This window comes from Emydura macquarii, unplaced genomic scaffold (assembly GCF_026122565.2).
Source record: "Emydura macquarii macquarii isolate MOO-44397 ecotype Brisbane River unplaced genomic scaffold, CSIRO-AGI_Emac_v2 contig_1551, whole genome shotgun sequence".
Classification (NCBI taxonomy): domain Eukaryota; kingdom Metazoa; phylum Chordata; order Testudines; family Chelidae; genus Emydura; species Emydura macquarii.
The window spans coordinates 19,461,752-19,475,471 of NW_027131688.1; the positions used below are offsets into that span (position 1 = coordinate 19,461,752).

Below are 13,720 nucleotides of genomic sequence, written 5' to 3' on the forward strand. Positions count from 1 at the left end.
TCAGTGGTGATGTTCCGGGAGGATTTTAGAGTATGGAGTTACCCTACTACTGCCAGTCAGGTGTGGTGGAATTTCCAGGAAGACAACCTGCCTTCCCTTGAAAGGACACATATACAGCCCTCTGATCAAGGTAGAATACACAAGCTGTGATACTTCAAAAACAGATATAATGTTTATTTAGAAGTGAATGGTTACATTAAAAGAGAAATAGAGATAGAAGTAAATACTATAACAATAATACATCTATATTCTTAACACTATATAACATAACACTATAATATTTGACACTATTAATCTAAAAATAATATACTTAACACTCTATATAAACCATAAACATCTATACTTAAACATATATCATCCAGCAAGCATGGATCAGGTGCTTGCTGGATGGGTAGAGAGGGAGAATCTCACTCAGACCACAGGCATCCAACTTTATTGACATGCAGACTCAGGTGACCTTTACTTACACAACCTTTAAAACATCCCTCTATTCATCTGGAAAGGTCCTTCTGCTCTGTCCAGAAACTGACACAAGGATTACCTTAGGCTCAGACACAAAGGGGGGACTCAGTTAGCCCATTTGCCTGTAGTCCAGAGGCACCTGTACAGCTCTTCGATACAAGGATTACCTTAGGCTCAGACACAGAGCGGGGACTCAGTTAGCCCGTTTGTCTGTAACCCAGAGGCATCTGTGCGGCTCTTCCAACACAAGGATCACCTTAGGCTCAGACACAAAGCAGGGATTCAGTTAGCCTGTTTGTCTGTAACCCAAGAGGTGCCTGTGCAGCTTCCTGATGCAAGGATTACCTTGGCTTAGACACAGAGTGGGGACTCAGTTAGCCTGTTTGTCTAAAGCCTCAGGCGCACCTTTTCTTCAGTGATGCTTACCGCTGCTGAGATGTTCTCCTGCAAGCTGCCACAGAGATGTTACTTCTTGTTTGTGGTCTGCCACAGAGCCTCTTCTTTGCCACAAGTTATCTCTGGTCCTGCCAGTTCAGCTCTCAGCCTGAGAGGTCAGCTCTTTACAAAGCTTTACTCTGCTAGCTGTGGGCTTTATATACAGTTTGGTCACCCAAACTCAGCCAATCAGTTTATAGGTCACCCAGAAGGGAGGGGTTACATATGGAGAAAAAGGGAGGGGTTACATATGGAGAAAAAGGGAGGGGGGCAGGGGCTTATGTAAAGTGCCCCTCCCAATATGCTAATTAAGCTGCACCTGCTATGTTAATTAGATTCTGATGTAAGAACACTGTAAACCAATCCATTACTTAGCCTCGCCTTCTATGTTAATAAGAAGTGGGGGGGAGGGAGTTTTGCTTCAAGGAAGGGAGGGGTCACATAAAGAGGAGGGAATCCCCCTTCCAACTGTCATTCTCAACTGTCACTTGCTGGATCCTATCATTACTAATCCCTACATAAATAAAACCTTTATTCAAAAACTTATCACTATTTTAAATATTACAAAATGTTTTGATACTGACACCACTCTTCAATTACCCAAACAACCAAACCATTGAATTTCAGAATTTTAAACCCCTTCTGAGGCTTTTCTGCAAGCCTGTACCGCAACATTCTTTTTGGTAGTTTAGACAATTGAGACAAAATCTTTGGCTAAGGTGGCAGCTCACTTTCGTCATCAGGGTGTGGTTGTTTATCTCTTCCTGGATGATTGGCTCTTAAAGGGACATTTTTATCAAGAAATGTAGGACGCAACCAGCACGCTTCTAGATCTGTTCAAAAGACTGGGTCTCAGAATGAAATTGGAGAAGTCCATCCTGGAATCAACACAAATAATTGAATTAATTGGAGCAAGGCTGGACACAGTGTTGGCCAGGGCATACTTACGAGAAAACGTCTTCCTTACCATTGGTGGACTCGTACAGCAAATCTGGATGAGTCCCAGAATATCCAGGTCCTGCCTGGCCCTGATGAGTTACATGGTCACAAGCTTCTATGTGATCCCATTTTGGAAGCTTCACCTCAGATACATCCAAACATGGCTATGGACTGTATATAGCTACGCAGATGGTTTTGACTTGCTATTCATGGTTCCCCAAAGACTCTTAGCCTACATTGCCTGGTGGGAAGACAGACTGGAAAGATATGTTTAGGGGTCCTGTTCAATTGTTTTTCTAGTGACAGTCCCTATTGTATTCCACTAAGGGTTATGTGCATGTGCCAGGAGCTGAAGCTTTTCAAAGTAGTAGTGTCCGTTGGTCCACGCATGCACCCTTGCATTGCCTCGCCTCGCCTCATGGTTTTACCCAAGGTGATAAATGGCAGGATAGATTGACCTCATCTTCAGTTCCTTTTCACCACTGCATGGTCTGAGTCAGAGCTTCTGCTTGTTCTCTTGTCCTTAATGACTCTTCCAAACTTACCAGAAAAAGTTTTTATTTTTGTATATAGTTCAGATTTTACAGATTTTTTTAGTAGTTTTAGTGTTTGTAATAATTTTTGCATGATTAAGGACTTTAATTAAGATGCCGCTTCGACGGTTTCCTGCCAGATTTCTTCCCCTTCTCCCCCACGTCTGGGTACTGGATTATGCCAAAGACACTGGGATTCAAGGTCTACATTTCATGCCCTAGCTCGTTCTTGCTCAGCAACAAGCACCAACGCTGACTGTACTCCTTGGGGGAAGTCCATATCACGTCCAGGTGCAATATTTGGCTCTCCTTCCCTGTCAGTATCTATGAAGACCAGGCCCTATGTCTTAAGAAGCACCTCATGGAGGTCGCAATGGAGCTGCAGTTAGATCCTGGCCAGGGAACCCCCCTATACATCAGCCTGAGCAATCCAGGAAAGCACCTCCTACCATGGAGTCCCATGCCTATAAGAGCGAGAAGAAGTCACCATTCACCAGATCCACTCGTCCCGGTTCCCAAACCACACACCCCTCCTGTATCGGCTCCACCAGCAGTGTGTGATGTGCTCCTGGACCTCATGAACTGTTTTGCCCAGGATCGGATGAGGTCTCCACATATTCTGGTCCATTTGCCCCCCTCCCTTCTGTTGGATCTGTCACCCTCTGGTCGTGTTCCTACAACACACTTCGTTCGGTCGGTCCCATTTGCATCCCTGTTTGTACAAGACTACGGTTCCTCTGAGTCTGAGGATTGGACGCTACACATAGTCCGCCGCTTCCGTTCTTAATACCTGGCTCCCTGGGTACTGTGACAGCAACAGCAGGATCGACCAGGTTGGCCATATTGGAGCTTGTGGCCCCAATATTTGCCTTAAGAACTATCTCAATCAACCCAGAGGAATTCCCTGTCTCACCATCCCGTCCTTTGTTGAGTAGATGTTTTGAATCTGGGGCTGGACAATACACAAGTCAGCACGGCTCTGATGGTACTGATGGATCCAGAGAGGTTTCCCTCGTCATCCTCGGACACGACTGTGTTGTTGATGCCCTCCTCTCTCCCGGATGACTACCATCAATTTCAGGAGCTGCTCAGGAGAATAGCTAATGCCCTTCAGATCCTGCTGGAGGAGGTGCAGGACAGGCAGCACCAACTACTAGACATCTTGCATGCATTGGTACTAGCCAGAGTAGCCCTACTTATCAACGATGCCATTCTCTAACTGGCACACTCTGTGTGGCATACCCTGGCCACGTGCACTTCCCGAAGGGGGAAGAAAAGAGGTAGTGTTCCCCCCTCAAGCGGTCTGAGTTTCTGTTCTCCCATCCTCCTCCTAATTTCCTGGTGATCCAGGCTGCTATGGTCAACGGGAACTCAGATAAGGGGCCTCTTTGCATCTCAGGCCAACACCAAGTGTGTTCAGTACTTCTCAAGGGGAGTGCTGCCCATTCACAGGGCAACGCCCTGGTCGTCAACTGGTGAGACCAGCTCAACTATGTTTTCCCTCCCCTAAAATTCTTGCCATGTGTCCTTCACAATTTTGACGGGAGTGGGTGATGGTCATCTTGATTGCTTCATTCTGGCCTCACCACTTCTGGTTTCCTTTGCTTCTCCATATGTTGAAATATCCTCCACTCCCCCTCCTGACATTCCCGGAACTGCTCACACAACACAATGGCAGAGTTGTGCACCCCGATCCACAGATGCTTCATGTGACAGCCTGACTTTTGGATGGATTCCTGTACTGCTGATGAACATTCTCATGCTAGCACGAGATGTCCTCTTCGATAGCAGGAAGGACTCCGCGAGATGATCCTACCGACCTAATTCAGTCCAGGTGCTATTGGACAATATGACATTGGTCTGCTATGTCAGCAAGAAGGGAGGAGTGGACTCCATAGCTGTGTGTGGAGGCCATCACCCTCTGGAACTGTTGCATAACTCTGCAGATTATCCTTGCTATGGTCCATTTGCCAGGAGTCCAAAACACCTTGGTGGACTCCCTGAGCAGATATTTTCTCTGAAGAGCATGAGTGGAAGCTGCACAACCCAGCTCTGTGGGAGGTGATTTGGATGTGGGCTTTACAAAACTATTTGTGTCAAGTATGAACAAAAGGTACAAAGTTCTGCTCCAGAGGGAGTTGAAACCTAAGTTCTCTGAGCAATGCTTTCCTCATATGATGGGTGTGGACCCTGAGGTACACATTTCCCCAATTCCCGTTATTGAAGGTATTAAGAACAATCAGACAAGACAAGGCTTATGTCATTCTCATAGTGCCGGGTTGGACCCATAAGTTTAGGTACCCTCTGTTATTGCAGTTATCTGCTCAGTCTTTTATCTACTCCCCCCATGACACTGCTTGTCTCAGGATGAGGGGAGGATTTCCCACCCCAACTAAACCATACTACCTGGGGGCATGGCATCTGAATTGACATCAGAACTAGAAAGGGCCTGCTTGGCAGATCCCAGGCCCTACTCAGCAGCTGTGGAAAGGATTCTACCAGGAAATGCCTCTTGGTGAACTGGAAATGGTTTAGGAATTTCCCCTTTACGATCAAGTTTTTGGTGCATGCTAGACTACCTATTATCTTTAAAATCCACAGGACACAGTCTCACTTCCCTCAGGATATACCTGCCAGTGGATACTTTGTCACATCTAGATTCCTGAAAGATTTGGTTATAATTTTCCCTCCCGTGGCAAAACCCATAGCAGCCTTGGACCTGAACCTGATTTTATCTACTCTGACAAAAGCGCTGTTTGAGCTGCTGGCATCCTGCTCGCTACTGCATTTATAAATTAAAGGTAGCATTTTTAGGCACAATCACATTGGCCAAAAGAGTAGGGAAGTTAGGAGTGCTTATTGCAGACCTCCTCTGCCTTCCCAATACAGTTTTCCACAAGAATAAGGTATTCACGAGACTGCATCTGAAGTGTCAGAGTCAAAGCATCCACTTCCTGTGTTCTATTCTAAACTACACACCAGTAGGGAAAAGGTGATGTTGCACTTCTTGGATGTGTGTAGGGTCTTGCCTTTTTTACCTACAGAAGATGAAGTCATTTAGGAAATCTCCTAGACTCTTTGTATTATATGTGAAAAGGATGAAAGAAGAGGCCATTTCCACTCAGAGGCTGTCAAAATGGATCTCAGGATGCGTCATTCTTTGCTATGAGCTGAATAATATCCCTCTTGAGAGCAGTGTGAGAGCACATTTGACAAGAGTCCAGTCAACCTTGGTATTCTCCCTCAAGGATGTATCTATTATTGATACCTGCAGAGCAGCAACATGGGTCTCTCTGCATACCTTCGCAAGACATTATGCACTGGTGCAAACAGCTGTCTCACATGCCTTCCTGGGTAGAACAGTTCTGTATTCTATTGTGACATAGAACTCTGTGTACCCCCCTTCTAGAGATAGACACTGCTTGTGAATCACCTGAAGTGCATGATACATAGGGATAGGCACTCAAAGGATGGGTTACTCACTTTTGTAGTCACTGGAGTTCTTCAAGATGTGTTATCCCTATATCCACTACTCACCTCCTTCGCTACTGCCTCAGTTCCCCTAACGGAGGCCTAGTGGTGGTGAAGGAACTAAAATGGTAGCAACCTGGCAGCCCCTTTTATAGCTTCAGAGCAGAGCATGGGCACATGCATGGGGCAAATGGACAGTGAGGGAAAAATCTTTGGTCCTGGGCCCATGGCGTGCATGTGCAAACCTGAAGTGCATGATACATTGGGAGAACCCACCTCAGAGAACTCCAGTTACAAGATGAGTAACGTTTCCTTGTCCTGCAGCACTTCTGTAGTGTATGTGAGTACTTTGAGAGTTTGCCTTGCTCTCTACTCTCTCATCAGCACAAGCCTCTCTGCCCTTTAAAGCTAACAAAGAGCTTATCATTCTCACTAAAATTGGTTTGCCCCATTTCGTTTTAATGGGATCAGAATTTCACCCTAAGTTATTTATTTAATTGTTATGTGTAGAATGTATGTAGCATAAGTAAAAACATAATTTTGTTTCAAAATTAACTTCTAAAGGATGTCTGAACCCTATGTTGCAGTTGGATTTGTAGGGTTCCTGGCCCATTTTGATGTCTAAATATTGGCTTTATTTCAGGACGCCTTTGCATTGTGCAGCTTCTTGCAATAGTGTTCATCTTTGTAAACTACTTGTAGAATCTGGGGCAGCAATTTTTGCTTCAACTATTAGTGATATAGAAACTGCTGCGGACAAGTGTGAGGAGATGGAGGAGGGTTATATTCAGTGTTCCCAGTTCTTGTATGGTAAGTTGCCAAATGTGTATGCTTAATAATTCCCCTTACAAACCTTTATAACTTCTCTGAAATTCAGTCTTTCCTCTCTATCTCAACTACCAAGTTGTTAGTCTAAGTTCTAGTCCTATCCCCACACTGACTACTACAATATCCTCCTGTTTATGCCTTTGACATTATCATTGCCCTTCTCCCCTGACCCCCTCCCCCCCCAAGTCCATTGAAAAAATGCTGGTGCCAAAATATTTTCTTGGCTGTTTCTTTGGCTGTGACACCTCCCACTGCAAGTCAGCTCACTGGCTTCCTGTGGCATTGTGCATGATTTTTAAACTTCTCTTCATTTCTAAGGAAAGTTCTAATGATTACAGGCTTTGGGAGTTAGAGGGGTGTTGTCATGTAAATTTGACATGGAATTTTGTCAGGGTCTCTCAAACTTATAGCAGACCACACCAGGAGGCTGAAGATCTAAACTTATTTGAGTTCCTTATTATCATCATAAGGAACTCAAATAAGTTTTTAGGGTTTTAACACACCCTTTTCAGCAGATTTGCAAAGTGTGATAGATGCACCAAAACAGTGTGATGATGTATGCAAAAGCTTGCAATAACTAGGTTGAGAAGGAAAACAAAAGAACTCTAAACCTGCTGTGCTAGAGAATGTGTATGAGACTAGTATGAATGATTTTCACCCTTATTTCAACTAGAATAAGGCCAATTAATTTTTACACACGTGCAATTAAAAGAAAAACCATGTTCCCAACCTTCTGTGCAAAGTTCCATGCCATATCAGGTTTTATGCCCAAGTTAAATTCCTGGAAAAAAAATTAATTTTATAATGGAAACAATGACAAGCTTAAATTGCAGCAGGACTATTCAGTTAACTGTTCGAGAGATTTTCATTCTGGTCACGTGTCCCATTGGAAAGGAGGACCCAAAATCCCAAATGAATAAAGTCAAGGTACTTTACCATCTGTAATGTTCTTGTTTACCGTTTATTTCTTGGTAACAGGAGTACAGGAGAAGTTGGGAGTTATGAACAAAGGAGTAGTGTATGGTCTGTGGGATTATGAAGCCCAGAATAATGATGAGTTGTCATTCCATGAAGGAGATGCCATTACTATCCTGAGACGCAAGGATGATAATGAGACAGAATGGTGGTGGGCTCGCCTCAATGATAAAGAAGGCTATGTGCCTAAAAATCTTTTGGGGGTAAGTTACTTTAACCTTCTTCTTTCCTTCTCCCTTGAATTGAACCTACTGATACACTTTTCCTTACGTTAATCATTGCAGCAGAGTGACACAAAGAAGGCAATCCCTCTTTCCCAGGGCTTGAGTGCACCTTCTCTAAGCATTAATGCTGTAGAAAAAGACAGACTGTAGTTAGGAATCTAACCCAGTACAGTAAACAGAACAGTAATCATTAAGCTGCCTGAAAATTTTTAGGTTATAACTTTAATTGATTTGTAACATAATACTAAAAAGTGAGATTTTTCTCTCTCAGAGGAAAAACTGGCTCCTGAAATACAGTGTGGTGGCTGTTGTGAGCAACCTTGATATTTGGCACATGAAGACATTTAAATACTTGGGGTGTATCAAGTTTGTGGCAGGGATCAGTCCTTATGGGAGTTTCAAAATGTGTTGCATTCACCTGCCCAGAAGCTAGATATGGCCAAAACGCAGGTCAGAATTGTGCAACAGGTAGACTTCCACTTTCTGACCGCATAAAATGATGGGAAGTTACTTATATCCATTTACTGCCACTTGCTGAAGAATGGAACTAAAAATAGTTAATAGAGTTAGTTATTTAGGTAAGGAACCTGATTCAAAACAACAAATGACCGAGGATGATAACAGTGTGCTTATCATACATATCACATACTATTTTACCCTCCCATCCCTTTGTTTACTTACAGTGCTTGAATTGTGCTCTCGGGAGGATACATTGTTCCCCTTCTCAATGTTTGGAAAGCATTTAGCACATCATGGGTTATACCATACAAGTAATAAAAATACTTCTGTAATGGACAGGGGACTGACTGTGTGTATGCAGTGGTGGTGTAGCTGTGTAGGTCCCAGGCTATAGGAGAGTTGAGGTAGGTGTGGTAATATCTTTTATTGGTCCAACTCCTGTTGGTGAGAGAGTCAAGCTTACACAGAACTTTTCTTCAAATCTGGCAAACATACTCAGTGTCAGAGCTAAATAGGAGATGGAACACATTGTTTAGCATAAGTAGCTAACCCATATTTCAAGGGACCATTCAAGGTAAAATGGCCTGTTAACCTTCTCCAGTCATAAGGGAGAAAGGAGGGGAAAAAATAAAAGCTGAGGTGTGGGTTTTAGTGGGGTGTAGATTGTTGTAATAAGCCAGTGCAATAAATCCAGTGTCTCCATTCACTCCATGATTTTTAGTGTCTAACAAAAGTTTTGACAGTCTCTCAGGCTCATTGTTTGAAGGTGTTGTGCAGGTTTCCATTGAGGATGAGGACTGGGAGGTCAGACACAGAGAGTGATCACTTCGTGAAAAGTGTTAGGTGATATGGTGGTTTTTGTCTGATCATTTTTCTGTGCAAGTTTAAGAGCACAGTGTGTGTCTCATTTCACCCAAATAGTTGCCATTGGGGCATTTTGTGCACTGGATGAGGTACAGCAGATATTGTGATAGGCATATGTAGGACCCATGGATCTTGAAAGCTGTGTTGTGCGGTGTGTTGATCATCACAGTAGTGGAGATATGTCTTCAGGTTTTGCATCTGTTCTAGCAGGGTCTGGTGCCACTTTGAGTTGGTGTCCTGTGAGTCTCACGGTTGGAGACAGGATTCTGAGCTAGATCGAACACTAGTCTGATTTAGAATGGCAATTCCTCTGTTGTCAGAAGGGTGGTAAATATAACAGCAGTTAGCAATTTGAGTTTACCATTGCTAAGTCTCCTCTTGAATCGTTCACACTGCTTAGTTTTGCCTGTCACTTTGTAATCCAGAGAAATGTATTAAAAATACTTCCAGTGGACAATGTCACTGAAACATCTTACCCTTTGCTGTAATCCATTCATGTAATCAAAAGTAGCCTTTGGCTGTAATTGGGTTATATGTTAATTATAGTTTTAATTTTCTAGTGATTGTATCTAAAGCTTGGGTATTTAGTCTTACTTTTGATTTTGTTTTGCAGCTATATCCAAGAATAAAGCCTAGGCAGCGAACCCTTGCTTGAATTCAGTTGTTTGGCAGTGCTGGTAACTGGAAGCTTAAACTCACACTGGAGTCATCCTTTTCAATCACACTTCAACTGGAGAAATAAAATTATAATCTTTGTTTTTAATGGTGCTTTCTCTTGTTAATTGACACTACTCAAGGCTTTAAAAATCTGTAGTTTGTAAATGAAGACTATTCCATATAACCCATCACTGACTGGGAGAGGTACTTAGTCTCTATAGTATTTTGTCAACTCTATTCTCAATACCAAAAAATACAGATCTCCTAGAGAAGAGTCCAAGGCTGGACGCTTCTTGTATTAAATGTTCACAAATGTCATTTGCAAATTGCAGATGTGCTGTCCAGTCTGTTCTAGTCTCACAATAACTGTCCATTGTGTCAAGATTTTGGATATTGTTTTGGCACCATTGAATGTTGAGTTTACTCATTACTGACTTAACATGTGAAAGTCTTCTCTAGTACACATGGAGTTAAGTGCTTAAGCAGAGAACCAGGGCTTTATGTACACATGATTTAGAAGTATTAGCTAATGATCTAATATATTTAAGTCCTTGTCGAGGGCCTAGTCTACACATATGACTTAAGTCAGCCTAGCTACATTGCTCAGGTTATGAACAATTTTGCATCCTCTGACAGGTCAACCTAACCCCTACTGTATATGTAATTACTGCCTCAAAGGTAGTTTACCTACAGCAATGGAAAAACCCCCTTCCCTTGCTGTAGGAAGCATCATGTTACAGCTGTATAGCTCAGCTGTGCCACTGTTGTGTAAAGATATCCTTTACAAAGCCCAAATAGAAGCTTCAGATATCCTAGGATCTAGATTTTGTTTGCATTTAATGGTAAGCTAAAGAATCAAAGCAACAGTATTTGCACACTTCTGGAAGCCCTTACATCAATTAACTTGTTCATTTTCTTGGTATTCATCTTATTACATGAGTTTTACCTCTACTAATTTGTTACAGGTCCCCCTCCTACTAATCTCTGAACTTGTCTTTTTAGGACAAGAGAACATTTAACAGTGGAGTTACAGTCAGACTAAAGGATTTGTATGTCTGCATGGATGAAAGTGCAATAGTTGAGAATGGTCAGAGTCTGATAAGTTAAGAGGTACATTTTAAGTAACTTGAAGTCTACCTGAGTAATTGAAGTTGAAGGACTAAAAAATGGAGAGCTAGTTGTGCTTAATATAGATAGAGAAGGAGAGGAAGAGAAACAAACAGTCTTGAGAAGGATTGGAGAATGGCAATAGTTTACTATTTTGGTGAGGACGGTTTCTGTGGTTCTTGGCAGCCCTACACGTGGTTGCTAAGGTGAGTTATGCAATAACCTATTCCACTACATTGTAGTTTCAAGCAAAAAAAGTATTTCACTGGAGTTAATTGTACATGATTTTATATACTAGAAATATATTTTCACTTTCTCATAAATTGTAACCGTGTTTTACATTTTTGTTCATTAAAGTGTAGGCCAGTTGGCTTTAATTCTTCATGTACAAGTCTTGTGTATAATTTATATATCCATTTATGCAGTGCTGTAACTTGCTTTTACCACCATTTAACATTAATTGTACATATTGTGGTGATAAGTGAAAGGGTATTGTTAAAGAACATTTGCTACATGAATGTGACAATTTTAAGAGCCTATGATACACTAATCCAGAGAACATGTAAATGTGCAAAATAAAATACTGCTAAGGCATGGCTGCATTTTGAAGTGTTTATTTTAAAGTGTTAGGCAATGGGAACATACTATAGGCTTTGTCCAACTAACCTGCAAAACTAATCCATTCTGATTAGGCCTTGTCTACACTAGAAAGCTTACAGCTGGCCTGCTGTAAAATCTGGAATGTAGCTGCCAACAGGAGAGAGCTCTCCCATCAACATAATTAATCCACCTCCACTGAGCAGCAGTACCTATGTCAACAAGAGAAGCTCTCCTGCTGACACAGCACTGTCCACACCAGCACTTACATCAGTATAACTTAGGTTAATCAGGGGTGTGAACATTCCACCTCTGATTAACCTAAGTTTCACTGACAAGTGGTAGTGTAGGCATAGTCTTAGCAGTCACAACTGGGTGTGCTATACCAACAGAAAAGACAAGGTGCTGCTCTGTGACTAGGCAGACCATGTCACTTTAAAAAAAAAAAAATCACCTTAAACTACTGGCCTCTGTTCCTCAAGGCCAGTCTGAGGTGATAAACTTGTGGCAATGTGAATATTTGAACCTCATTCACTACCACATGCATCCAGCAAACTCCTAGCTGTTTTCTTAGAACATGAGATTTTCTACTTCATTCTATGGTGCAGGCAGGGGTGGCCAAACTTACTGACCCCGAGACCTCCATAGCTCCAGGGCAAAATCCTCTAGCCCCACCACCCTGCTATAGGGCAGAAACTCCAAGCTTTCCACCCCAGTCTGGTGGGCAGAGAATAGGGGGTTCTGCGAGCTGCACTTTAAACTGTGAAAAAGCCACATGCTGCTCACAAGCCACAGTTTGGCCACCCCTGGCTATAGTGCTTCAGTAAAGTGTACAATTTAGACACGAGGCACAGCACACTTCTGGGCATTGTAAATAACCTTATTCTCTCCTATTCAAACCCACTAATATTGAAGTATTTATGGTTGAAAGTTGGCTTAAATTGTTTAGTAAATTAAAGTGAATGCTATCAAGTGTTTTGCTTATTTTGAATAAGTAGGAATTCAGTTGCTCAATAAGATTTATATATTTAAAATACTGTATACAATATGTCCAAACATTAGTTACAATAATCAATTAGCAAAAGGTCATTACCACAAGTAAAATGAATATAAAACTTCAAAATAATTTGCTGGAAGCTTATTTTTCTACATAAGGGTGGTTCCGAGAAGTTCAAACTACTCGGTATTTGGTGAAACTTACCTTTAAGTGTTTGATAACATGTTGAGAACCCAAAAAAGATTACTTCTATAAAAGGGTATCTAAGGCAGATTTCATTGTACATTGATCTTCAACATTTGGATAAGGAAAAAAACCTGAGATCTATACCAAAAAGCTATTCTCTGTAGAAGAGACTTACAAATACATTTGTTTGCTGTTTGTAGCAAACTAAATACATACAGTATACATAATTGGTACTACAAAAATTGTGCTATACATTTTAGCTGTAGTGCAGATCATACTTTCATTTTCCATATTAAGTGCCAATAAGAAGACTTAACAAAATAATATACAAAGTCAAATGTGAGGCTATGTTTAAAGCATTAATTGTATACATATTGCACACTAGATAAGTGAATACTCATGGTTCAAAAATACTCACATTGCATTTGCCAGTGCTTACATAATGAACCACATTTGGGGTAGAGAGGAGTTCATGATACTGATTACCATGGGTCAAAGTAACTAGCAAAAAGTGAGAAGCAGGTTTTTCTTAGAGCTGGTCTCTTCCCTCAAATCAGACAACTTGCTGCTGTTATTGGTCCCGGGATTCATAAAGGAGTTTTGCTGCCTACGATTACAAAAGCAAGATACATCATTGCAACGTGCTATATAGGCACCTCAGTGGTAAATAACTGAAGCTTAACGTTTCTAAATCTTCCCCAAGAAGCTACTGAAAAACCGAAAGCTGTAACTTGTTTTCAAATCTTGGCCCTCCTATTTATGTATAGTTTTCCTAAATGGGAGACACACTAAATCATATTCTGGCTTACTGTCTTGGCACAACATCGATCAGAATTTTAATCTCAGATTCTCAAAGAGTAAAACTTCAGAATTTCATAGCGATATCTTGCAATCTTTAGAACAGTTTGCCATGACAGAACTGCCACATGACTGATATAGTTTCCATTTGAGAAGTAATGTTGGCTAGGTAACAGCTTTCTAACCCA

At 41.7% G+C, this 13,720-nt stretch overlaps 2 protein-coding genes across 9 annotated transcripts in view; one reads left to right on the forward strand and one right to left on the reverse strand.

The window, feature by feature from the left end:
* Positions 1-11,548, forward strand: part of PPP1R13B (protein phosphatase 1 regulatory subunit 13B) — a 145,318-nt gene extending 133,770 nt beyond the window's left edge. For all 7 annotated transcript variants that reach the window (XM_067554984.1, XM_067554981.1, XM_067554983.1 and 4 more), the window contains 3 exons: positions 6,484-6,650; positions 7,647-7,846; positions 9,804-11,548. In XM_067554984.1, the coding sequence (XP_067411085.1) occupies positions 6,484-6,650; positions 7,647-7,846; positions 9,804-9,845 (409 nt within the window). In that variant the 3' untranslated portion in view covers positions 9,846-11,548. The remainder of the gene's footprint in view (positions 1-6,483; positions 6,651-7,646; positions 7,847-9,803) is intronic.
* A 1,008-nt stretch (positions 11,549-12,556) lies between these two features.
* The window catches only part of ZFYVE21 (zinc finger FYVE-type containing 21), a 30,721-nt gene continuing 29,557 nt past the window's right edge, over positions 12,557-13,720 (reverse strand). For both annotated transcript variants that reach the window (XM_067554988.1, XM_067554989.1), the window contains one exon: positions 12,557-13,341. In XM_067554988.1, coding sequence (XP_067411089.1) covers positions 13,306-13,341 — 36 coding nt within the window. In that variant the 3' untranslated portion in view covers positions 12,557-13,305. The remainder of the gene's footprint in view (positions 13,342-13,720) is intronic.